Source organism: Gopherus flavomarginatus, chromosome 6 (assembly GCF_025201925.1).
Source record: "Gopherus flavomarginatus isolate rGopFla2 chromosome 6, rGopFla2.mat.asm, whole genome shotgun sequence".
Classification (NCBI taxonomy): Eukaryota; Metazoa; Chordata; order Testudines; family Testudinidae; genus Gopherus; species Gopherus flavomarginatus.
This window is the reverse complement of record NC_066622.1, coordinates 109504455-109531045: the sequence shown is the minus strand read 5'-3', so window position 1 is coordinate 109531045 and position 26591 is coordinate 109504455. Positions and strand designations below refer to the sequence as shown.

The 26591-nt window shown below is 38.2% G+C and overlaps 1 protein-coding gene across 1 annotated transcript in view; it reads right to left on the bottom strand.

Annotated features, from left to right (window-relative positions):
• DNTT (DNA nucleotidylexotransferase) overlaps positions 1–25720 on the bottom strand; it is a 158321-nt gene extending 132601 nt beyond the window's left edge. Inside the window, exons 1-3 of the mRNA XM_050959508.1 lie at positions 25518–25720; positions 16168–16342; positions 5895–6023 (exon numbers count right to left, since the gene is read on the bottom strand). Coding sequence (XP_050815465.1) covers positions 5895–6023; positions 16168–16342; positions 25518–25720 — 507 coding nt within the window. The remainder of the gene's footprint in view (positions 1–5894; positions 6024–16167; positions 16343–25517) is intronic.
• Between the last annotated feature and the right edge of the window lie 871 nt (positions 25721–26591).

The following is a 26591-nucleotide window of genomic DNA, read 5'->3' as shown; positions in this document are numbered from 1 at the left end:
TGGCCTTAAAGTCCGAGTCTTATCCATGCTAAACATTCTCATTTTTATTACCATGAGTAACAGCCAGAGTAGAGTAATGTTCAATAACATTGGTAATAAGCCTCAGAAGCACAGAACTATTTGCCTCTGACTTAATTAGCTTCTTCTGTAAGAATTAAACTGTATTATTCACTAAGAAAAATGTCTGTCTTGAGTTTTATTGCAAGCCAGTATTAATATTCAAATCAACTCTCCCTCTTAGGCAAAGCCGAATGACAATGTTTATTTTATCACATAAAAACAAGATGCAGCTTCCCATGTGCACTTTTTGAGGGGAGAGAAAGGTAACTCGCTATTCATACATTAATTTTAGAACATTACTTTGCTATTATATTCTATCATAATATTAATGTTTAAGACAGATGCGAAGAAAATGTATTAAACAACCATCTCTGGTCCAACATATCTTGCTATGATCCTGCAACCTTGCTCATCTGAATTATCCATATTCACACAATTAGACAACAGGACTGCTGATGGCGTCAGGGTTACAGGATCAGGCCTTTAGTTGTTTGAATAAGGAAATCATGGTGCTCTCTACTAATCTATGGTATATATACAGCTTTTATAACTCCATCTCAGCTCTTACGATTGTGTGTGTTAATCACTTCATTTCATGGATTCAACAGTCATAGGTTTTTAAAGTATATTCCCCCTTCTTTTTCTTCCCTGTTTTCTGCAAATTAAGAAACTTTCATGTATTCTGTCTGTTACATACTATGCGATAGTTTGTGTCATTAGGCACAGATTTCAACAACAGATGGTAATTAAACTGGCCAGGGGCAGTAGTACAAGGCATTTTGCCTCACACGCCGCTTGTACCCAGCTCCTGAGGAAGTAGTAGTGTGCTGCTAGCATAAGATAACAGCAAAACACAACACCCATCACTGGGCTCATGTATGCAAAACCAAGACTCTCATCATATCCCACTCCTCACCTTTCTTTCTCCTCCCCTACACCTGCTTGATGGTAGGGTAATAGGACAAAATAAGTGCTTTATCTATACATCTGGCCCCAAAATCTGGATAGCCTATGCAGAGGTCTAAGGGGAACTCTTAAATCCCTTTACTCCCTCAAGGAGGGGAGGAGGCATGCTGGGCAATAATTAAAGCTGCTCTCCTGCAGCTGTAACTTGTGCTGAGGATGGGCAGCTGAAAATCATGGTACTGCAGCCTCTCCTTTCTATGGTGTATCAAAGAATCAAGCCTAATATGTAAATCAAGCCTAAATGGGTTGATTGGGGTGGTTGAGAGTTGCTGGTATGAAAGACCATGCAAGGTGATGAGATTAAAAAGTCATTGGCTCATACAATAACATGGAAATATGAGATAATCGAGCATATCTATTACACGTGGCCTACACTAGTCCACAGGTTGTCATCACATGATCTATTCAAATATCGTTGCCATTCTAATGAGATCTAGGTTGCCAAGTGCATATGGGTTGAGATTCAGTATACAAACTGATAACTAAAGTTTTATTACCTGAAAGTAGTCACCAAGGACCATATCTCCCAAGAAAGCATAATCTAAGCTTTGTCACTCTCACATCACTGCCATGTTAACAAAATGCCTGTTTTCTTGTTCTGATAGGTAGTATAGGAGATGTCACATTTAATTGCCTCTACTCAGCAACTGCTCTTCCAAAAGAAGAACTTAAAATGGGATGCCAGGGCCTCAAGGGTCAGTGGTAAAGGAAGAATTCCAGAGCTCATTCAAGAATGCAGAAGCAAATAATTCTTTCATCCTATGCCATCTAGTAATAGGAAAAGCCAAAAATCATTAGCACCAAGAAAAGCAATCACTGGTTGCCTAAAATATGAGAGCAAAGGGAACATGTTTGTCTCTCAGAATACAACTGTTATAAAGAGATTCTATCACCAACACATAATTCAAGAGAGTTTGGACCTATATGTAAGCGAGCCAGAGACAGTTTGTCATTTAATGATTGGCTGCCCATAACTTGCACAACTGAATTATACAGCTGCTTCATTGTAGTTAAGTACTTGCACTGAAAAATCTGTTGGAATACTTTTATTCAAGTATATGAATTATGATTTTAATACAAGACTGACATCACAACACAACTCAACACTGAAAATCAAACTTCTGTGACATTAGGCAAAGTGACCTCTATTGCTCCAGATAAGGGAATCTACTCCTGCATTCCTTGCAATGCAAGGCCCCAGCTGACGTCATTGCAACTCTTGGGTGTGAAAGGAAAGCAGCCCTAACAAGCAGGTCTATTTTGTAGCTTTGAGATGGAAATGTTTGATAGGTTCATAAGCTCTGTCATCTAGTTAGATGGCACCATCAAGAAGGAAATACACAACAAACTCACAACAAACCATTTTATCTGAAAGTGAAGCCGATGAAAAAGTAAATAGTTTAATGGGGACAAGGGTGACTAATTGCCACACAATCTCTCAAATAGTTGATCTATACAGTGACTAAGGGCAGGTCTACACTATGGAGCTAAGTCGACCTAAGTTACTCAACTCCAGCTACATGAAAAATGTAGATGGGAACCACCATTGTTCCCAATACCCTTAAGGGAGATTACAGGTCCTGACAAGATAGAGGTCCACAAACCTTCCTTTGCATGGCTTGGCCTCACTCCTTTTAGGGACAGTGGAAGACAGTGACCATTTTGAAAGAGGGTGTCTGCTTATGGGTAGCATGTAGCCTCAATTTCACTGTGGGTCAAAATAGATGGCAGGTTTTTTAAAATTCTCCAGGGCAAAATGTTGTTCACCAATTCCTGCTCAAGTAGTATATTTCAGTTATGAAGAACAACAACAAAGACCATTAATCCAAATGCCACATAGTAATGATGCCATGAGAGGAAAAAAATGAAAAAAAAATAATCTAATGTATTCTTAAAATCAGTTTAATCTCATCTAGGACCACAAACACTATTATGCACAAATCATAGTCACATGATTATTACATAGCATCGCTACAGGAAGGATATAAAGTTGTTAGGGTGACTTAACTGCATTTCCAGACATGAAAATATTTAGGTTTCTTTTAAATTCAACATTAATTCCGACTTTCAAGGGTTTGTAATACTTGGTTTTGGATTAAGTACAACCGCTACAGTGTTTCTACTCTTAAATTATGAGTATATATTCTCAACTTTAGTTCCATTTTAACATATTTTTATGTGGATCTTATAAATAAAATTTTATTTATATATATATATATATATATATATATACACACACACACAGTGTACATGTCAAGTATTACTATTAATAAACAGAACTGTAGTTAGAGATGTGTTTTATAGTTACACATATGTAAACACATGAAGTACACAGGAAGGGTGTACAAATCTATAATATTAGGAAAGTAAGTACAGCATATGACAATTTTTGAGATGCCTATTTAACTAGAAAGTAATTACATTTTTCTTTTTATCCTAAAATGCTTAAATAAATTAAGATATGTTTGAATAATTATTCATATCTAAAATTATTATTAAAATAAGAGCTTCACAACCAGAATTCATGGAATTGCATAATGGAAAAAATTCAAAATTGTACTATATCTTTGCATTCTGATTGGCCAAGACCAATCCATTTTAGATAAAATGTTCTAACAACTCATTGTATAGCTGGGCCCTCATTCTATCAGGTGATATTGTAATGAAAGGTCAAAAGATATTTTTAAACATACTATAAGAACAGTATATTGAAAGTAATATATTTAAAATTAGCAATTGAAAGCTATTAATACAGCATTTAAATATCCACCAAGCTAACTTTTCAATAGCAACATTTAAAAGACATAATTACACTTAAGTAGGGCTGTCAATTAAACACAGTTAACTCACACGATTAACTCAAAAAAAATCATAATAAAAAAATTAATCATGATTAATCACAGTTTTAATCACACTGTTAAACAATAGAATACTAATTGAAATTTAATAAATATTTTGGATGTTTTTCTACATTTTCAAATATACTGATTTCAATTACAACACAGAATACAAAGTGTACAGTGCTCACTTTATATTATTTTTATTACAAATATTTGCAGTGTAAAAATGATAAAAGAAATAGTATTTTTCAATTCACCTCATACAAGTACCATAGTGCAATCTCTTTATCATGAAATGTGAACTTACAAATGTAGATTTTTTTTGTTACATAACTGCACTCAAAAACAAAACAATGTAAAACTTTAGAGCCTACATGTCCACTCAGTCCTACTTTTTGTGCAGCCAAATGCTAAGAGAAACAAGTTTGTTTACATTTACAGGAGGTAATGCTGCCCACTTCTTATTTACAATGTCACCTGAAAGTGAGAACAGGCATTCGCAAGGAACTTTTGTAGCTGACGTTGCAAGGTATTAATGTGTGACCCTTCATGCTCTGGGAAGCATTCCAGAGGACATGCTTCCATGCTGATATCACTTGTTAAAAAAAATAATGCGTTAATAAAATTTGTGACTGAACTCCTTGGGGGAGAATTGTATGTCTCCTGCTCTGTGTTTTACCCACATTCTGCTATATATTTCATGTTATAGCAGTCTCGGACGATGACTCAGTATGTTGTTCGTTTTAAGAACATTTTCACTGCAGATTTGACAAAACACAAAGAAGGTACCAATGTGACATTTTTAAAGATAGCTACAGCACTCAACACAACATTTAAGAATCTGAAGTGCCTTCCAAAATCTGAGAAGGATGAGATTTGGAGCATGCTTTCAGAAGTCTTAAACGAGCAACATTCCAATGCGGAAACTACAGAACCCAAACCACAAAAAAAAAAAAAAAAAAAATCAACCTTCTGCTGGTGGCATCTAACTCAGATAATGAAAATGAAAGTGTGTTGGTTTGCACTTCTTTGGATCATTATCAAGCACAATCCATCATCAGCATGGACACATGTCCTCTGGAATGGTGGTCGAATCATGAAGGGACATATGAATCTTTAACATATCTGGCACGTAAATATCTTGCAATGCCAGCTACAACAGTCCCAGGCGAACACCTGTTCTCACTTTCAGGTGACATTGTGAACAAGAAGTGGGCAGCATTATCTCCTGCAAATGTAAACAAACTTGTTTGTCTGAGCGACTGGCTGAACAAGAAGTAGGACTGAATGGACTTGTAGGCTCTAAAGTTTTACATTGCTTTGTTTTTGAGTGCAGTTATTTTTTGTACATAATTCTACATTTGTAAGTTCAACTTTCATGATAAAGAGATTGCACTACAGTACTTGTATTAAGTGAATTGAAAAATACTATTTCTTTTATTTTTACAGTGCAAATATTTATAATAAAAAATAAATATAAAGTGAGCACTGTATACTTTATATTCTGTGTTGTAAGTGAAATCAATATATTTTAACATGTAGAAAAACATCCACAAATATTTATGAGGAGGAGTCTGGTGGCATCTTAAAGACTAACAGATTTATTTGGGCATAAGCTTTCATGGATTAACATGTACCCCTCGCCCGACTTCTTCAGATGCAGTGAGGATTTTTAGCCACAAAAGCTTATGCCCAAATAAGTCTGTTAGGCTTTAAGGTACCACCAGATGCCTCGTTGTTTTTGTGGACACAGACTACCATGGCTACCCTTCTGATACTTGACAAATATTTATATAAATGGAATTCTATTTTTGTTTAACAGCTCGATTAATCACAATTAAGTTTTTTAATCGTTTGACAGCCCTACACTTAAGATCAATTTAAGTTTAGATTCTTCAGGTTCATAAATTCCACTCCTCATGGTGCACATTTCATTGTGAATTTGTCAACTGTAATGTGGATGACATTGACACAAGAACTATATTAGTTTACTTTCCTCAGCTGTAGGTTTCATGGAAAATCTATTACCGTGAACTTTTTGTTGCAGTTATTTAAAGTGGTCCTCCTTTGACATGCATACTGGGAGACTGTGCCTGCAACAAATGATGACGTTTCTGATTCAGGTGTATCCGAAGTAGCAGGATAAGCTTGTTGCATCTGAACAGAGAGGAGGAAAAAAGTACTGAGTCTGTCAAATAGTCTGGAACACCAAAAATATGCTCTCAAAACAACAGAATAGTGAAATCATCCATTAATTTCATTTGCAATACCTTAACTTAACATTTTTCTGGGAAAACAAATAACTTTCCTACAATCCATTGAGAAAACTGATTTCTGCGGCAATTACCATGCATGCTCTATTTCTCCAGAAACACCATGCATGTAGATTTCTATTGGCTGTACCAATTACTTAAAAACTCTATGGATCATTCGAATCAACCAACGCTGGATTACAAGGACATTGTAGAGAAGACAAATAACGACGAGCCATTAAGCAACTGCTTAAATCAAACATTTGCTTATATTCTAGTTGCTGCCATAAATATATTTTTATTATTACTTTACATTTACCTATGATTTATGTCCAAGGATCTCGAAATACTTTACACAAAAGTCAGTGCCTGAACTGGAAAAATGTCATGGTCCTCCCTCCATCCCATGAAACTTTTCCCCACTTTTTCATCCCCAACAGAAGTGCGAGGTATAAAATACCTGCATAGATCTCTCTACCCCTATTGAAATATTACCAAGAATAAGTAAATATTATTACCCCTAGTTTCCAAAAGGGAAAATGAGGCAGAGAGAAGTTAAGCAACTTTCACAAGGGTACGCAGGAGGTCAGTGGTAGAGTTGGAAGAAACTATACCCATGCAGTGTAAACATCAAGGCCTTGGTCTTTGTTTAACATTTAGATTGACCTAGCTATGTTGCTGAAGGGTATGAAAAATTCACACCCTTGTCCACTGTAGTTGCACCAACATAACCCCCAAAGTAGATGCAGCAAGGTTGATGAAAGAATTCTTTGACCTACCTACCACCACTCAGGACAGTAGATTATCTACAGGGACAGAGAAACCCATTCCATCAGTGTAGGAAACATCTATACTGTGGTGCTAACACCAGTAGGTATGACCTAAATAACACTGCTTTAGTGAAGCAAGATTCCCAAACTAGAATAGTTAAGGTTGAAAGAACATAAATTGTCATTACACATACTCCAGTTGAACTGGTTTAATTCTCGTGAAGTCAGAGAGGAAGACAAAAAATCAGGCTTATAATGGGAAGCTTGCTTCCACCTCAACAATGGAAAGATGACCACTTTCTCTATAATATGTATGCAAAGAGACAATTACAACCACACTAAATAAGCTCTTATGTTTATATTATTTCATTTAAAACTGCCATTGGATATGAGCCAGTGGAGAACAGAAGAATATATCCAGTTATGTAATGGTACTCTCAGAAACTCAAGGTAATTTTTATGCTGCTGAAGAAAGAGAATTTACTGACAATTTTGAAAGGAAGGAACTTATTGCCTGTCTGTTTAAGGCTGTTATAGTGAATAGCCAAAGAGTGTTTCAGCGAGGGTCAGCAGCATTACTCTGCCACTCTTGTATACTTTCATGAATGAGACTTTTAAACTGACTTTAAATCATAAGCACTATGACTGATTATAGGTAACGTACAATGCCACTGGGAAGATGGTGAACAAAAAGAATGTTACTGAATGGAATATATAGTAAGGCATTATTTTCATTAGGCTGCAAAGGCAGCTATCCAAGAACTAGAGTCCTGCGAAGAATAATCCATGGTGGAATTGAATGCAGGTATCAGGCAGGTAGGCTGAGAACATATCAAGAGCAATAATAAAGCAGAAACTCTTCCTATGTGTCCAAGAGAATGGTAAGATGGCACATTCACATCCTGCCTTTGGAAAATTATATGAGCTTTTTCCCATCAATAGTATCCACAAAGGTTATGTTTTTAATTAACAAGACCTGATTATATAATTAACAGAACAAACTTGGGACAGAAATCAGTAGAAAAAAGTATGCAAACTATAATTACTGTAGTCTGATTTGTAGGGCCCGTTAAGGTGCCAGCATGAACACTAAAGAAATTGTCTTTCTATCATCAACAAAACATAAGAGCAAGGTTTATTTTGCTTTTTAGTGAGGAGAACAGATGGGAGATTATTGTTTGTATAGATTATGGGACAAATCCAAATATCTCTGTCCAGCAAGAATTACACTGCAGCCAGGACGGCTCTAGACATTTCGCTGCCCCAAACACGGTGGCATGCTGCAGGGGGCGCTCTGCCGGTGGCCGGTCCCGCAGCTCCGGTGGACCTCCCACAGGCATGCCTGCAGAGGGTCTTCTGGTCCCACAGCTCCACTGAAGCTGCGGGACCAGTGGACCTCCGCAGGCACTCCTGCGGGAGGTCCACCAGAGCCGCAGGACCAGCGGACCCTCCGCAGGCATGCCGCCGAAGGCAACCTGCCTGCTGCCCTTCTGGCGACCGGCAGAGCGCCCCCTGCGGCATACCGCCCCAAGCACGCGCTTGGCGTGCTGGGGCCTGGAGCCGCCCCTGACTGCAGCTCTCCAACTCCAACCACACATTTTGCCATGCCACTTCCAGCCAATTTACTGCACTGTATAGAAACAGCTACTAATAGGATTGAAAAGGATGTATTAATCTCTCTCTTCCATAGCTCTAGATCGCTCTTGCCTATAAAATGCAGATTATGATCAATTAAACAAGGGCCAAAGCAATTTGAAAATGCCCTGTGTGACAGACCCAGGCCAGTGGGGTGCAGGAGTCTGGTAGAGGGCAAATATATTGGTCACTGGGTGAGTAGTTTTCTGTTCCCTGAGTGATCAGAGCAGAGTCTGCACTAGAGTAGTCAGGAACTTGCTAGAACCAATTAAGGCAGACAGGCTGATTAGAACACCTGCAGCCAATCAAAGCAGGCTAATCAGGGCACCTGGGTTTTAAAAGGAGCTCTCTCCAATCAGATGGGGGAGTAGCCAGAGGAGAGGAAGTGTGTGTGAGGAGCTGGGAGCAAGAGACACAAGGAGCTGAGACTGAGAGGGTGTGCTGCTGGAGGACTAAGGAGTACAAGTGTTATCAGACACCAGGAGGAAGGTCCTGTGGTGAGGATAAAGAAGGTGTTTGGAGGAGGCCTTGGGGAAGTAGCTCAGAGAGGTGTAACTGTCACATAGCTGTTACAAGAGGCACTATATACAGCTGCAAATCCATAGGGCCGTGGGCTGGAACCCGGAGTAGAGGGCGGGCCCAGGTTCCCCCCAAACCTCCCAACTCCTGATCAGACACAGGAGGAGTTGATCCAGACTGTGGGATAGATCACTGAGGTGAGCAAATCTGCCAATAAGCACAGGACCCACCAAGGTAGAGGAGGAACTTTGTCACACCTGGTATGTAGGTATCCTAGTTACTTTGACAAGTAGCTCATAATATCTACACAACTGCTACAGAACATCTACACATTTTCCATTAGGGTGCATGTGAGTAAAGAGTTTTAAACCTTTCAAAAGCTCTGTTTCTCTGTATAAATTTCCCTGCCATAGTGCTTGTTACTTCCATCTATGGGAAGAATGCCAACCTCTTAGTCATGTCTGCATTTCCTTTCCCCTTTTATAGAAGTATAAGTACTGAACTCCTGATTCTTTAATGCTAGAAATATAAAATATCTAATTGGATAAGACCAAATCTCTGGGTTTTCCCCAAAATAGGTGCAAATGAATGCTGCTCTCATTTCCATCTCTTTTTTCTGAATGTGAGATAAATTCAGCCAAATGGAGCCCATATAGTAGAAGTGAACCATTAAGATGGCAGTATTCTGAACAGAAAAGCTCACTGTTATTCCTTGTACAATGATACTTTCAGTGCTTCATGAGCCAGACAATATCTTAGTCTCACTGCAGTTGGTTACAGTGTAAGAGAGTCCCAGGTTCGTGGCTAACCTTGGAAAGGCCTACTTTGCTCTATTTTAATTTTTTTAATCAATGCAGACACAAAGACATATATGAGAGGAACAAAGAAAAGTATAATGTTAAAGAGAGAATGAACAAGATTTAATGTTTTTTAAACACAGTATATTGTGTGAGCACAAGCCAAGCTGTGCTAAAACAGTGGTGAGAGTGCGCTGCAGAATGGGGAATACGTTAATAGATAAACCACAACTGGCTTATCTATGAACGTATAGATAGAAGGAATGCAACTTGTTCACTGATTTAATAAAAGAGCGCTTTTTATGTATTATCCATGAATGTTTTTATTTCAGTGAAGATAGCCACTAGACACTTACTACCACAGCCGCAAGCTCTATTGATCTGTATATTTAAACTGAGGTGTGACCATACTCACTTGGATGCCTTCCATCACTCCCTTAACTTTCTATCTTCTGTCTTTAAATCTTGGGTTATCTGAAGTTTGGATACTTCACAGTCAGTTACTGACCTGCACCAGTGCCTGGGTTCTGCATACAATATGGATAATATGGCTGAAATTTTCCAGATCCACCCAAGAGATTTAGATACTCCATCATTTTAATGAGATAAGGGCATTCAAATCCCAATGGTGATTTGGAAAATCCCCCACTTCCTCTGGCTGACCTTCTCAGATTCAACATATTTATTGTTCAAAACAGCATTTACCTCATTTGTGCAAAGTTAGTGCCATACTAGAGATCTTACAATATTGGCTCAAAAAGGGGAGACAGAGTAAAACTGATGGGTAAAGCTGCAATTTACGGTGTGCTGTAAAGGGTATGGTAGCTTCTTAGAGGTTAAATCTCTCTCTAACTTTACCCTGATTTGTGAATAGCGTCCATGTTTTGTTCTCAGACTTCAAGGTCAAAAGGCACCATTATGATCTTCTAGTCTGACTTCCTGCACAACGCAGGCCACAGAATCTCATCCACCCACTCCTGCAACAAACCCCTGACCAATGGCTGAGCTACTCAAGTCATCAGCTTGTGGTTTAAAGACTTCAAGGTGCAGAGAATCCTCCAGCAAATGACCCATGCCCCATGCTGCAGAGGAAGGCAAAAAAAAAAAACCCAGGGCCTCTGCCTCTGCCCTGGAGGAAAATTCCTTCCCAACCCCAGATATGGCGATCAGCTAAACCCTGAGCATGTGGGCAAGACTCACCAGCCAGACACCCAGGAAAGAATTCTCTGTAGTAACTCAGATCCCACCCTATCTAGTGTCCCATCACAGGCCATTGGGCATATTTACCGCTAATAATCAAAGATCAATTAATTGCCAGAATTAGGCTATCCCATCATACCATCCCTTTCAAAAATTTATCAAGCTTAGTCTTGAAGCCAGATATGTCTTTTGCCTCCACCACTTCCCTTGGAAGGCTGTTCCAGAACTTCACTCCTCTGATGGTTAGAAACCTTCTTCTAATTTCAAGTCTAAACTTCCTGATGGCCAGTTTATATCCATTTGTTCTTCTGTCCACATAGGTATTGAGCTTAAATAATTCCTCTCCCTCCCTGGTATTTATCCCTCTGATATATTTATAGAGGGCAATCATATCTCCCCGCAGCCTTCTTTTGGTTAGGCTAAACAAGCCAAGCTCTTTGAGTCTCCTTTCATAAAGACAGGTTTTTCATTCCTCAGATCATCCTAGTACCCCTTCTTTGTACCTGTTCCAGTTTGAATTCATCCTTCTTAAATATGGGAGACCAGAACTGCACACAATATTTTAGATGAGGTCTCATGAGTGCCTTGTATAACAGTACTAACATCTCCTTATCTCTACTGGAAATACCTTGCCTGATGCATCCCAAGACTGCATTAGCTTTTTTCACAGCCATATCACATTGGCAGCTCATAGTCATCCTGTGATCAACCAATCCTCTGAGGTCCTTCTCCTCCTCTGTTACTTTCAAGTGATGTGTCCCCAGTGTGACTTAGCTTAACCACAGATACTTTTGTGCTATTTTTGAGAGTATGCTAGTATCTTTCTTTTGTAAAGGAACTACTCAGTGCATAACACACTCAGAAGTGGATGGCAGCCCAGGAATCTGTTGCTTTATTGAACAACATAGCAACAGAGAGAGTGAAAACAGACATTACCTAAACAGTAAGTAGCGGAAGAGTGGAGCATGGCTCCAAACCACAATAATCTGAGTAACCCAGTTAATCCCTTTATGACCACATTACTACTTTCCATCTTTACAGGACTGCAATACACCACGATATCTACCACAGTCCAAACTAAATCTTTCAAATTTAATTACTGCATATAAGTGCTGAAACCTAACCCCTTGCCAGCTAAAGACTAAATTCCCCCACAAAAAATAATCAGCAGTTATGGATATTATTGACCCTATCGTAGACCAATTCATTCAGCAGCAAGGTCAGCCTGACACATTTTTATTAGCTACGTGGATCCAGCTGCATAGATAAAGAAGATGGAAAACTCATACTAGCAAGCCATGCTCACTTCCAGAACTGTATGAGTGGGGAGAAGAGGACAGGGTGGGGATGGGTTTATCAGGCTCGTTTCCTGTTTTCATTTTATTTCTGGGGGTGTCAGCACCATATGAAATATTTCTCCCATTCTGTTCCTCATGACTTAATCTTTTTTTTCTTATTATCCCCTTTCTCTTTAAAGCTTCCTTGTTGTCTTATATTTTTTATTGACATTAGCCAGGAAACATCACTGCATCCCAACATTTGAGGACCTCCATTGCATTACAACATCTGCGAAGGCTACTTGACCATGTCATTGCTGTCACTGTCAACAAAACTGATTCAAATATGATGATCAGGCTAGGTGCATTGAGGGATTCTTTGTTGTAGGTGGGGCAGAAGCCCTAATAAGTAGTCTGTAAAACAGAGAAATATTTTGATTTTCCTTTAAAGATGAGGCTTAATCACCACATCTGAAGAGCCTAGGAAATGTAACAGCAGCTGGCAGCCACAAAGGCTAATTATTACAGTATGAATAGTAAGATGTTACAGTAAGAACTCCTATCAGCTTAGTTCTGTTTTTTATATTGTGTCCATCACTTCAGTATTAGAGTACCTCACAAGGTATTCACAATCAGAGAAAACTGTATTTTAAAGAGGTTTTAATTAATTTATTACATAATGGTCTGTAAGCCTGTTTTTATTCCCCTTGTTATGCACGGCCATGGACATGGACATTACCTTCTAGTAATGCATTAAAACAGAAGTCCTGGAGGAACCCCAGCATCCCAAATAGACCAATAAAACCAGAAGGGTGAAATATTGATGCTATGAAGTAAATGGGAATTTTTCCATTGACTTCAGTGGGACCAGGATTTCCCACAAAGTTTTTACCCACTGCCATCCATTCTTTTTAGAAAAGGACCCTTTGTGATACAGCCTGAGCTTAGATTTTTCAAATTCACATTCATTTTACATTTAACAAGACTATTATAATGGGCCAAATTTGTACATGGTGTAACTCCAATTACATGAGACATGGATTTGGCCTAGTATTTTAATAAACAGTTAACCTGGATTTCATGACTCTCTCATTCCTTGACGCAGAAGCAATTCTGTACAGAGCCTTTCCTGGTAACACAGTCATGATGAGACTGTTTTAAATTCACTGAACTTCTACATTGTCTTTTCTTTCCTATATTTAAAATATTTTATTGTACAACAGTATTTATTACTTTAAGCTCTGTCTAAACAATGCATATTTTAAGTTAACTATTACACACATTTATAACTATGTGGTACTGTGCTTATTAGGCTCTGCATTTATTTGTATGAAATATTTATACCCTGATATAAGTGGAAGATCTCACTTGCAGAATTGGTCTCATAGTTACATAATGATCATACCTTAGTATTACTTGCTTTTTCAGTAAGGCTAGCTCTTCCAGAAATCCAGATAGAACCTCTTACTGTACATGCAAGAAAACTAATGCAGATTACTGTTCACTAGGGTTTTTATTGATATCCGGATAAGAAATTAAACTTTACCAAGATTTATTTGAACTCGCTCCCTTAAAAAAAAAACACAGTCTATATTAGCATATTTTCTTGAAAATTTGAAGCTGTGGGAATTTAGATGTTGCCAACATTAAATTGAAAGTAAATAATGGGGCATTTGGTTTAACTCTGCATCTGAAAGTTAAATACTCAACAAAGTTTAAAGGTTCGGTTTAGTTTTGCTTTTTTGAACATTTTCAGTCACTTAAGTTTGAAAGTAATCCAGAATTCATACCTTCATGACCTCTGTCTCTAAGAGATTGCATAATGTAATAATTATATGGTTTTTGTTTTAATTTATGATCTGCTTGAATTTATTTAGAGCATTATCCCTTCAGCAGGTTCAGTGGAAAATGAGCAATAAAAATATAAACACATGCTGCCATATTATTCTGAGCCTGAGAGCAATAGTGCCACCTGGTGTACTCATTTTTTAAAATCTTACTGAACAGGCATTCTCCATCTTAAATTTCAGAGACTAGATTCCATATCAGGATTTGGTTTCTGGCACTGGAAAGTGACCCAGGAACCACAGTATTTCAGGGGTATTTAATAGGAAGATCATTCTTCATATATTAATGAAGAAGAGGAATAAAAAGAAAAAAATGACATTGCTGGATCATTTGTACATATTATACACAACACTAAACTATACACGGCAAATTTTGTAGGATCCTATTGTCTATCACTTTCTACAATATAGCTCTACAGCGGTACTAGAGTTACCTAATCCTAGCCCTTTGAAAGTCAATAGACATCTTCTCATTGATTTCAAAGGGCTCTGGATCAGGCCCCTATCTCTGCCAACATACGTTTGGTTTTTACTACATTATTAACCAATTGTACTCAGTATAATACTTGGTCAGTCATTTTGCTGTGAGAATATATATATATATATATATATATATATATGTGTGTGTGTGTGTGTGTGTGTATATGTGTACCCAAACACAAACAAAATATTTCTTCTTTCATACTGTTTCAGTATGAATATATAGTACTATAGTAAATGAAACAATGAATTCACACTACTGTGGCTCTTTTGGGTAATGTTTCTCACTAATTTGGCTGCTGAACCATGTAGGCCTGAGTATCACTGCTGTAAATCGTCCAGTGGTACTAAGTCACCATCGACAGTACACAGCTTGTAGGGATATTGTCAGGGATATTGTCACTGTATATCACACTCCACAGTGTGCAGCCTGCAGCGGTACTACAGAACACCATTTATTACTAAAACCCTGACTGCAGTATTACCTTATCAGCTACAGTGCAGTTCCAAGAGCGGTTTACTATGTCACAATCCACAACACAAGGGGTCCTGCACTATTCACAAAATAGGGAAAAAATACTATAGTCTAGTATCCTCTTCACTACAGATCTTTCTGTGACACAATACAATAAAGCAACCCCTGTATTCCTTACCATATTTTTCCTCACTAGTACCAATTCTATAATATTAAATTCCAATGACTACTCCTTTACACACAGGTTACATCACCAGTCCTTTCACAGATTCTCAGGGGCACATAGATCAATTCTAAACAGTACAGGTTTAAATGTTTGTCCATTGTTTTGAAAATGCAAAATATTACAGTGGGAGTTATTAAAATGGGACATGTACCACCCAGCATAGTTACATTTACCACACTGTCTGAGGTACTTACCATTTTAAGTATTTATGGGAATATCACAAATACCATAGCAAAGGTAAATTCTCGGGAGAGGTAATTTTTTACTTTAATGGCACCAAATTTATATGAATGATGAATAGTATTATTTCAGTACTAATACACCAGATCATGGTAACTATGACTATCTAAAAGGATTTTCCTTCAAATTTATTAAAACAATATGAATTTTTCAACCAGTATTTAAATGCAAATGCACAACAGCAAGGCCTGGTCTGCACTGAGGGGATCGATCTAAGATACGCAACTTCAGAGACAAGAATAGCGTAGCTGAAGTCGACGTATCTTAGATTGACTTAGAATCACTTACTTTGTGTCCTTGTGGTGCAGGATCAACGACTGCTGCTCCCCCGTCGACTCTGCTTCCGCCTCTCACTGTGGTGGCGTTTCAGAGTCGACGGCAGAGTGATCAAAGATAGATTTATCTGCATCTACACTAGAAGCAATAAACTGATCGCCAATAGATCGATTACTACCCTCTGATCCAGCAGGTAGTGTAGACATACCCAAAGTTTACACTGAAGGAAAGTGAGAGTTGCTTGATTAGCCTAACTTTTAAGCTTATTGTCAAAAAACCTGCATTCACACTGAAGTATCTGACTTACCATGAGTCGATGTTTCTTCTCTGAATCCACTGGTTTTCCAGCTTCCATGCAAGCTGTGAACCAAGAGATATCAAGAAGTTCGAACCTTGAACTGTCCCTCATCTTGTGTCCTCTCAGCCATTCCAAAACTTCGGCACAAGAATTGTTCTCTGCCACAATGTGAGTGACAGAATCACTATAAAGAGAAAAATTAAGATGAGGTTTTCTTTTTTCTGAATCCAATTGTAGATAGCTACAATGCTGCTATTTCAATATCGACATGCACTCCCTGAAAAATGTCTTATATAGCATATGACAGGATGCAGGAAGTGTATCGTGTTTTCATATCACAATATTTGTTTTCCCTTCAGTGAATCTAGTTCCAAGAAAATTTTTTTTAGCATGACATATTTTATAAGTGCAGCATTTTCATCCTTTCAGCATCATTTAACTTCTGTAAGACACTGTTCTATTACACTTATTTTTGCAACTTGGACGATATTACACAAGCAATATTATAATGAAGAAACTGTTTTTTGTTACCTGCCAGCCCCGAGAAAAATACAATTCCCGGTCAAAGATAAGAGCTTCATAATACTTCAAAATCTACCAAACAGAATCCTTTAAAGTTCCGCAATTGCTAATATTTTTAATAAACTTAAATCTTCTGTACCTAAATAAAGTACTTAAATGGCAGTAGCAAGTATGCACATGATAGAAACCGTAGGGATGGTATGATGAGATAGCTTAATTTTGGCAATTGATCTTTGATTATCAGCAGATAAGTATGCCCAGTGGTCTGTGATGGGATGTGGGATGGGATGGGATCTGAGTTACTGCAGAGAATTCTTTCCTGAGTGCTGGCTGGTGAGTCTTGCCCACATGCTCAGGGTTTAGCTGATTGCCATATTTGGAGTCGGGAAGGAATTTTCCTCTGGGGCAGATTGGCAGAAGCCCTGGAGGTTTTTCGCCTTCCTCTGGAGCGTGGGGCACGGGTCACTTGCTAGTGGATTCTCTGCAGCTTGAGGTCTTCAAACCACAATTTGAAGACTTCAGTAACTCGAACATAGGTTAGGGGTTTGTTATAGAAGTGGATGGGTAGGGTTCTGTGGCCTGCTTTGTGCAGGAGATCAGACTAGATGATCATATTGGTCCCTTCTGAGTCTATGAGTCTATGAATTATAAATCTTGTCTGAAGACCACCTACTGGCTGTTTTGATGTCCAGATTTAGTTTAGCTTAAAACTGTGAGTTTAAGGTAAGAGAGACAAGGCGGGTGAGGTGATATCTTTTATTAGATCAAGTTCTGTTGGTGAGAGAGAGAGGCTACACTGTGTAGCTCGAACGCTTGTCTCTCTCACTAACAGAAGTTGGTCCAGTAAAAGGTGTTATCTCACCCACCTGGTCTCTCTAATATCCTGGAACTGACACGGCTACAACTACGCTACAGACATGCCAAACCCATGGGAAAAACACAGACATTGGGCTTGTTTTTGGCTTAACTGGCATGAGTTGCTTGTTGGCTAGTTTTTAGCCTGTCACATCCCTTTTTTTTTTTTTTTTTTTTGATTGGCTCCCAGCAAGCAGGGGCGGGGGGGGGAGGGGTGCAAGCAGGAGCAAAGTGGAGAGAGAGTCAGGGATGCACAATGGGCCCACCAGTCCCAGACTGCATGCTAGGGTGATCTAGTCACAGAGAGTGTTGGGATTCTTAGGAATTGGCTTGTTTTTTGGCTTACTGTTTTGGAATGGAATTAGCTTATTTTTTGGCTTATTGTGAAAATCAGGGTGCTCATTTACCACGTGAAAGTTGGCAACTGTGCTACACTGCATATCACATGATGTAAGTTGCTTACTATTTAATATACCAGATGATAGATAGTTTTAGAACGTAATAAAAATAGGGGACCAGAAAAGTCACTACAATAAAATTTTACTTGCTGTATCTGAAGTACATGATAAAGAATTATTAGACGTAGTATGACGAATGACTATACCTCAGCTTCTAGAGATTGTGTGTTCTATTCAGTCATTCCATCCTTACACAGATATGTCTTTGCTGTATGTGAAGCAACAAAAAGACCAAAACACGCTTATGATTGATTTCTAAAAATTTAACAGGGTTTAGCCAACTGTATTTCTGAGTATGGTTCTGAGCACGTGAGAAAGATACCACATTTTTCATCACATAAGGAACTATCATAGGTACTCATCAAAATGTAATGCATAGATGCTAACAGAGTCTTCAATTGTCCCTTCTGTTCCCATAAGTGGAGAGGACTCAAATAAGTGCAGCCCAGGAGAAAATTTCTCCACCAGAACGTGACACTGAGAGAGCTCCAAAGGATTTAAACATTAAGACCCGGTGGTCAGTGGACTGCCATCCATATATGCAATGCAGGTATTGCATGCCCCATAATTCACAAAAAAATGTTTTATGCTAGAAGCATTCCAAAGCTCTGTATGTAATCAATCCGTTCGTGTTGGCTGTCTTTTTGTTTCGTTGGGAAGGCACACAATACTCCAAGTTGCATCATGTTGCCTAGGCAACATGAATATTCAGGCAGCTGATTTCCTGGCTGACTGTGCATCAGAAAAAAGTAGCTATGGCATGCAAGTGTACAACTGAATCATCCATGATAGGACAGAGCTAGCAGCACAAACTTTTCTTGCTAGTTTGCTTGATGAAACCTCAGATACTGTATTGCCAATAAGTCTCAGCTTTCGATTGTGCTGCATTACATGACCAAGAATGGTGGTGATGTAGAATGCTTGATTACTTTTACTGATGTTAGTAACAATCAAACTGCAGCAGGCCTTTGGCAGCATGTTGAGACCGTGTGCCAGAACTTTAAATTTGGAGACAAGTTGGTAGGTCAGACATATGATGGTGCAGCAGTAATTGCAAGTGACATAAGTGGGCTTTGGAAACTGTGCTTGTGAGATGTCCCCCCATGTACTTTTTGTTCATTGCTCCACTCATGTTTTAAATCTTGGTCTCAGTTTTGCTCCAAACAATATCACAGAATATCAGATTTTCTTCAAAAATTTAGAAGGAATATCTGCATTTTTCTCTCCAACTTCAAAGCAGGCTAAAATTCTTCAAAACATAGTTCAATGGAGGCTGCCTTCTGTTTGTACCACAAGGTGGAATTTTCACTAAGGCTTGTACAAACTGTTAAGCAGAGCAGAGAAGCTCTGACTGAACTCTTCAAAAACGTGGTGCAAAATCCAGCAGGTTGGGATGCTCAGTCTTCTTCCTCAGCCAGGGTTTTCTGACTCTCCTCAAAGATTTTCACTTTCTGTTTCTCCTTTGCTTCTACAGTGATATATTTGAAGGGAAATTTGACGTTCTTCAAACCAAGATGTATAATATTGAATTTTGTATCAAGCAGATTTGTGAGACATTACAGCGAATTCGACAAAGGAGAAAATCTTTTGGCGAGTTTTGGAAAGAGGTGTTGGAGCTAGTTGCACATGAAGCTCAGGAAAAAATGAGCTAGAGAAAGCCAGGCTACATATAAGTGTCTCTTCTTTGAAGTTATTGATAATGTCTGCAAACAGTTAGTCCAGTTGCTGAAACCAACAAGATTCATGAGAGTTCCAGACACATTTTGGAGTTGATGTTCTCGAATCTCGAGAAGCATCTTATTTGACTTTTTGATATTAATTAATTGCATTTCAAGCTGTGTGCTGCATACAACTCAGAACAACTGCAAGGAGACGGTGAATTTGACTCGTATAGAATTATTTATATGCTGAATTTACATACTTGCTTCTCTGAGGTCAGCAAATTGTCTGCCATAATTCTGACTATTCCCTACTTTGCAGCCATGGGAGAAAGATCTTTTTCAACTTTAAAGAGTATTAAGATATTTACATGCAACACCCAGGGGTGGCAAATGCTTGTTCAGATTGGCTTTCCTGGACATTGAAAAAGAACTGATTATGTATCTGCACAGCTTACCAAATTCCTAGGACTTGATTACCAAGAAATTTCTTTAAAAAAAAAAGTAAGAATGGAATCGCATATTTGTATATTCTCAGCTTTCATTATATTTGACTACTAGTATTTGCCAAAACAAATATATTTTGTTTATTAACTGTTATGTATGTTAGATAAAAGCCTTTTTATCTGGGTGAGGTAATATCTTTTATTGGACCCACTTTGTTGGTGAGAGAGAGACAAGCTTTCGAGCTACACAGAGCTCTGCTTCAGATCTGGGAAAGGTATTCAGAGTGTCACTGCTAAATACACGATTGAACAGATAGTTTAGCAGAAGGAGTTAGCACATAATATTTGCAATCAAGATGTGTACAAACTTGTAAGCAGATCAGAGAAACTCTGACTGAATTTGTTAAAAATGTGGTGCAAAATCCAACAGATTGAGACACTCCGTTGTTTTCTTCAGCAAAGGGTTTTCTGACTGTGCCCGTATACACCCCTGTATTCACACCTACACACCATTGTAATAGTCTTTATACAAGCTATGCCTTGTAATGTATCATTTGAAAACTCATAATTTGTGGTCAGTATTATCCCGATAAAATATGTGTGGCAACATTGTATGCGAAGGTATAAGATTTGCTGTATGATGTTATTAACGCATGTTCCAAACCCCACAGCCCTGCTAAAAGAGGTCCTCAACAAAGGAATGCGTGCTTGCCTTAATTTGCATTTATGCACTAAACAAGATCATCAAGCAGGAAGGGAAACAAAGGAAGCTCAAACAAGTGAAGAAAAAGAGCAAGGAACATCCTTCCATACAGATTCTTTGTCTCTTGGTTCTCTGTTGGAAATGTTTGGAATGGGGCTGGAACTATAAAAAGCAGAGGCAAACACCCCAAGATACTCCTCTCTCTCTATCCCTGCCCACCTCATTTTCCATACCCTGAAAAGACAAAAGGAAACAGCTGTTGAACTCTGGAGCAGGGATCCCAATCTGAAAGTCAGTAATCTGCTAGAGCATGAGGTGAGAAAGTTTACTTTGCAACTAATTTAGTTTCTTAAGTTAGGCACTAGTAAGCATTTTATCTTTATTTTTCTTGTAACAATGTCTGATTTTTATGCCTCATTACTTGTACTCACTTAAAATCTCTCTTCGCAGTTAATAAACTTGTTTTACTATTTTATCTAATCCAGTCTATTTAAATTGAAGTGTCTGGGTAACTATTTAAGGTAATAAACTGGCATATTATTCCCTTAAAGGAATAATGGACTTAACATATTTGTACTGTCCAGGAGAAGGGGGAGCAGTACAGAACATACATTTCTGAGGGAAGATCTGGGACTGGAGGTATGTTGGGGTCACCCTGCAGTATAACCTAGGCTGGTGAGAGCCAGTGTGTGGCTGGCAGGCTGCAGTTACACACACACACACACGCGCGCTCAGGGTGTGGCCTACATACTGGAAGGTGGTTTGTGAGTAGCTCAGATGGAAAATACTACAGCAAGGCATATAAGGCACCCAAGGTTGCAGGGGCAGGGTGACACAGTGCTTGATGACTTTCTATTTGTGTTTCTCCTTTGCCTGTAAAGCAACATTTATGAAGACATATTAGCAGTTCTTTTAGCTGTGACACCCTGAGTATCTTTCCCAGCCAGACCTGAAGAAAAGTTCTATGTAGCCCAAAAGTTTGTCTCTCTCACCAATAGATGATGTTCCAATAAAAGATATTACCTCACCCATCTTGTGTCTCTAATATCCTGAGACCGACATGATTATAAAACCACTGCTTACAATCTATTTATCTGTAATCTAAAATCTTGTTTCATGCCATACTAAAAATGTCATAGCATGCCACTGCTGAAGGTCAGAGCAGGGAAGTCATCACTCTCTGCAACATATTTCCCTGCTGATCCACTGGATATCCAAACAGGTAGCCAACTATGATTATTTGTATAGCAGCAGTGCGCTAAGCACTTTAAACACAGCCCTGAAGAACTCACAATCAAAATGAAAACTAGCAAAAGCGAAGGTAAGGAGAGCAATACGAAATTGAATGATGAAGTTAGGCACCTGTCTTGTTAATTCTCTGGTTTTTGGTTTAATCACTTTCTCTCTTTCCCTCCTCCCCCAGTTCCCAGCCATTTCCTGATATTTTATTGAAGTTCCCATCTCTCACAAACAGCAATAAAAGTATGTTCACATCTTCTCTGATCTACTGGGAGTCAGAAATAATGGGTACTAATAATAAAAAGGCAAAGGGCTATGCAAATTATTCAAAAGTCACAAAGACATTGGATGTTGGATGCTTTGAGCACTTTAGCACTTGTCACTATTCAAGAAAGAGGATACTGATGGAGGATACTCTACATCAGGTAGAGTAAGACAGCCTGATTTGATCCTTTTGAACAGGGATGAACAAGGGAAGGTTCAGCAATGCCTTGGAGGAGGACCCAAATATGATCTCTGGTTCCTTGAAAAAAAAAGCTTTACAAACTATTTACACCCTGAGCACATAAACTGCCAGCAGTCAAAGTCTGTACCAGGTCTGCTGGCATTCTCTAGTATATAGAGGAAATATTTATCAAACTAGCAGGAAATTGTAAGTGTAACCACTCTAAAAGCTCCACTGAAATACAATCACCTTGGAGTGAACATAGCAATTAACAAGTTAGTAAAATGCACAGCCATGGGTTGGAGACTGAAACCTGAAACCTCTAAGACAATGGAAAAATAGAACATAACTCTCTCCAGTTCAAGCAGGCATCTTTACACTAGTCCTAACTCCACTGACCTCTCAAGGAAGGGTATAGAGTACACACTTCCAGCTCAAAACTTCATATGTTTCAGCACAGAGCAAGATTCCATGACAGATTTTTAAGACATTAACATGCCACATCCCTAAGTATGGTTCAAGTCCTGGGGCCCTTATTCACATCAATAACCCATTGACTTCACTATGTTCAGTTGGCTAGTCCTGTCCATAAGGCCTGCAGTTACACCTCCTAAGGTACTGTTATTATGTGATCTTCCAATGTACTAAATGTACCGTGAGCTGTATTTTGAAAAGGTACATTTAAAAAATTCCACTGTGGAAGAAAATCCCTTTTCTCATATCATAAAACTTGTAGAGCAGAGCATCAGAAAAGTTGCCTATCTCAGATTAGTTTAAAAGATGACAAATCTAGGTGAGTCCATTGAGTGGGCAATATTATGTTTATTGTTATTTAACCCTGTTAGGTTCTCCTTTAATTAAAACTGTTATGTTTTTACTTGTGTACAAAAATTCAGTTAGAGACATAGAGCTTCTGTTTCCTGTGGTTTATTTCACCTTATATAAAATATTCATATTTAATGTATTTATACCAAGCTGCAGATCTGGGAACTCTGCCATCGTCATACTCACAGCAGCAGTTTAGTTGCTGTGCACCAGTTTCCTCTGGTACCTCTACAGCTGTGCTTGATTCTTGGCAGAAAATGTAACACATTTAGAGTTTCCTCTAGCATTCTTGACAACAACAAAAATCAACAGTTATAGTTCTGTTTTTTCTAGTTGCAACTAGACTGAATTTAATCATACTGGCCCACTCTTGACAAACAAAAGTTGTATAATCTGTGTCTTCTCAGAAAGTTTGAAATTTTGGCAAGAAACCTCCGTCTCAGAAACCCACATAGACCCAAAGCTTTTAAGATACACCTCAACGGAGTCCTGATCCAAAGCCCTTTGAAGTGAAAGGAAGTTTTTCTACTTCAATGGGTTTTGGATCAGACATTAACTGCCTAATTCTATGCCAAACCTCCCTATATTTTGTTTTGTAAACTGTTTACATCCTCTAGTTTTCTCCTTTTCTGATTCTGCCTTTCAAGGTCACAAGATCTGGACAAAAACAACAAGGAGTCCGATGGCACCTTAAAGACTAACAGATTTATTTGGGCATGAGCTTTCATGGGTAAAAAACCTCATTTCTTCAGATGCATGGAGTGAAAATTACAGATGCAGGCATTATATAATGACACATGAAGAGAAGGGAGTTACCTCACAAGTGGCCTGCATCTGTAATTTTCACTCCATACATCTGAAGAAGTGAGGTTTTTTACCCATGAAATCTTATGCCCAAGTAAATCTGTTAGTCTTTAAGGTGCCACCGGACTCCTTGTTGTTTTTGTAGATACAGACTAACATGGCTACCCCCGATACTTAAGCTCTGGATAGTTTACAAGAATGGGTGTGACATGGGGTATTTAGGAGCTGAGATTGGGAAGCCCTAGTCATGTTTTTCATACATATTCTGTTTAGCAGGCATTTTATACAGACATGAACAAAAATTGATTTTCTTTAACTTAAATGTTCATGAAATTGGAGGCTGACTGCACTAAGTAAAACCAGGCATAGTGCAGGTAGAACAGATGCTGTGTCAGCACCCATATATAAATTTATCATTGACAGTACACCTTAATCCTCCGATGCAACATCCCTGCTACTCCAGTACTGGGCCTTTCTACACAGAGATGGCAGATTGTCCCAAAGCCTACGCCAATGTCTAACATTTCCCAAGTGTGTTACTCAGTAGGACAGTTCAAGTGAGGAAGAATTACTTAATGGAATACCAGAGATACTGGAAAGAAATATTTCCCTATCAATCTTTCATGGTTTCTATAGAGGCAAATTCAATGTTTCCCTTTTCTTTTCAGGAATAGGCCACTACATTTAGATTCGTTCCAACTATAACTGAATTTCAATGGGCCAAAGTATTCCAGCAAAGCATTGGCTGGTATAAATCAGCATAGCTCAGTTGGCTTCAATGGAGCTTTGCAAAAAGCATCCGCTGAATATCTGGTTCACTGATTCCAATGAAACTATACAAATGAGTAAGAGTAAATCAAGTGAGTAACACTTGCAGGATCAGACTCTAAATTTATTTGATATTCCATAGTAGAGAAGTCCATTGAGAAGTTCAAACTCATTAAATTTGACAGACTAAGACACATTTGAACCATGGATCTCAGAGGTCAAAGATTAGAATATTTGCTTATGCCTGCATGCAGCCTATTGTCTTTTAGGATTTTCTTTTCTTAAGATAAATTCATGTTATCTACTAAATATGAAATAATCACTTAGTAGAAAGAATAAAGATTATACACCAAATACATAAATAAATAAAATGTTTATCAGTCACTTGAACAAGTGCGTTTATCAATATCTTTATTGTGTAGAGAGCTGTTACTAAAAAACATGACTATTTTACCTGATTACCTCAGAACTGCAGTATTCCCGTGTACCTCAGCAAGTTTTGTTAGAGTAAATACCTTGAATACAGCACATACTAAGGTTAGCTGTCAGCATATCTTATTTAGTTATCTAACGTAATCAGCAAGTTTTTAAGTCATCACTGCATATGATTTTCCGCTTACATAAAGATTTTCCTACCTTAACTCATTTTCTACCCTGAAACCTTTTCTTCTTGCCAGCTCCATCAGGAATGTCCTTCTAGTCACCCCCATTTTCCTTTCCATAATAAAAATTACTAATTCACTGAACTTTACTTCACAACTGCTGAGAGAAATTGGAGGATGCATCCTTTTCTGCTTTTTCCTCTTAGGGAACAGGCTTGGAGTTCTGATCTTATCCATGATGCAAGATAGTATTTTTTCAACTAGACTGTGTAAATGTGTATTTACATTCACACTGCCAGCCAATAGCTGTATCTGATGTCACCACCCATTGATGTTATTTTCTTCTGTTTCTCTTCTGAAATCAGAAACAGAAGCTACATGAACAAAAACATTAGTTGCTTTGCACTATGAATACTTCTTTGAACTTACATGTGGGAAGAATTTTAACTACTCCAGACAGGTGCATATGTATTGAAATTCAATGGTATTGAATGTGGCCACTGCCTCTAGAGACTTAATCCAGATAATATTGTCATAGCAAATTATTTAAATATATTGTGCCAGAACTTCAGCTGGTAGAAACTGGTGTAGCTCCATTGACTTTCATTTACTTTTTTTTTTTCAATCATTTTGTGGAAAAATGTATCATTTTTTCATACATTTTCTCCAACTCAAAAATAAAATTTAAAATAATCATTACTCTTGTTTTTACTTAAAAACTGCTTCTGAGGAAAGGTTTAACTAATATCTCATGATTATGGCTTATATTGTTTGGTACTCTTGTTATTTCTATTCAATTAGCTTTGGGGCATGTTCTGCTTTATGTATTTTTGCACAATTGTTTCCTGTTTTTAACTTCATAAAACTTTGACATAAAAGGAGTATATTTAAAAAAAAAGCAAACAAAAAAAGCACTTCTAAACAATATCATAATAAAATTAATCCCTTGGTAATTTAATTTAAAGGAAATGAATAGCAAAACATTAGAGAACAGTTTTATAGACGCTTTAAATGTGCCAGTAAACTGCTAGTGCAAGACTCTCTGCAGTATTTACACTGGGGTGCTACACTGGAGCGCAGAACTGTCTCTGCGCTTTCTATCAACTCT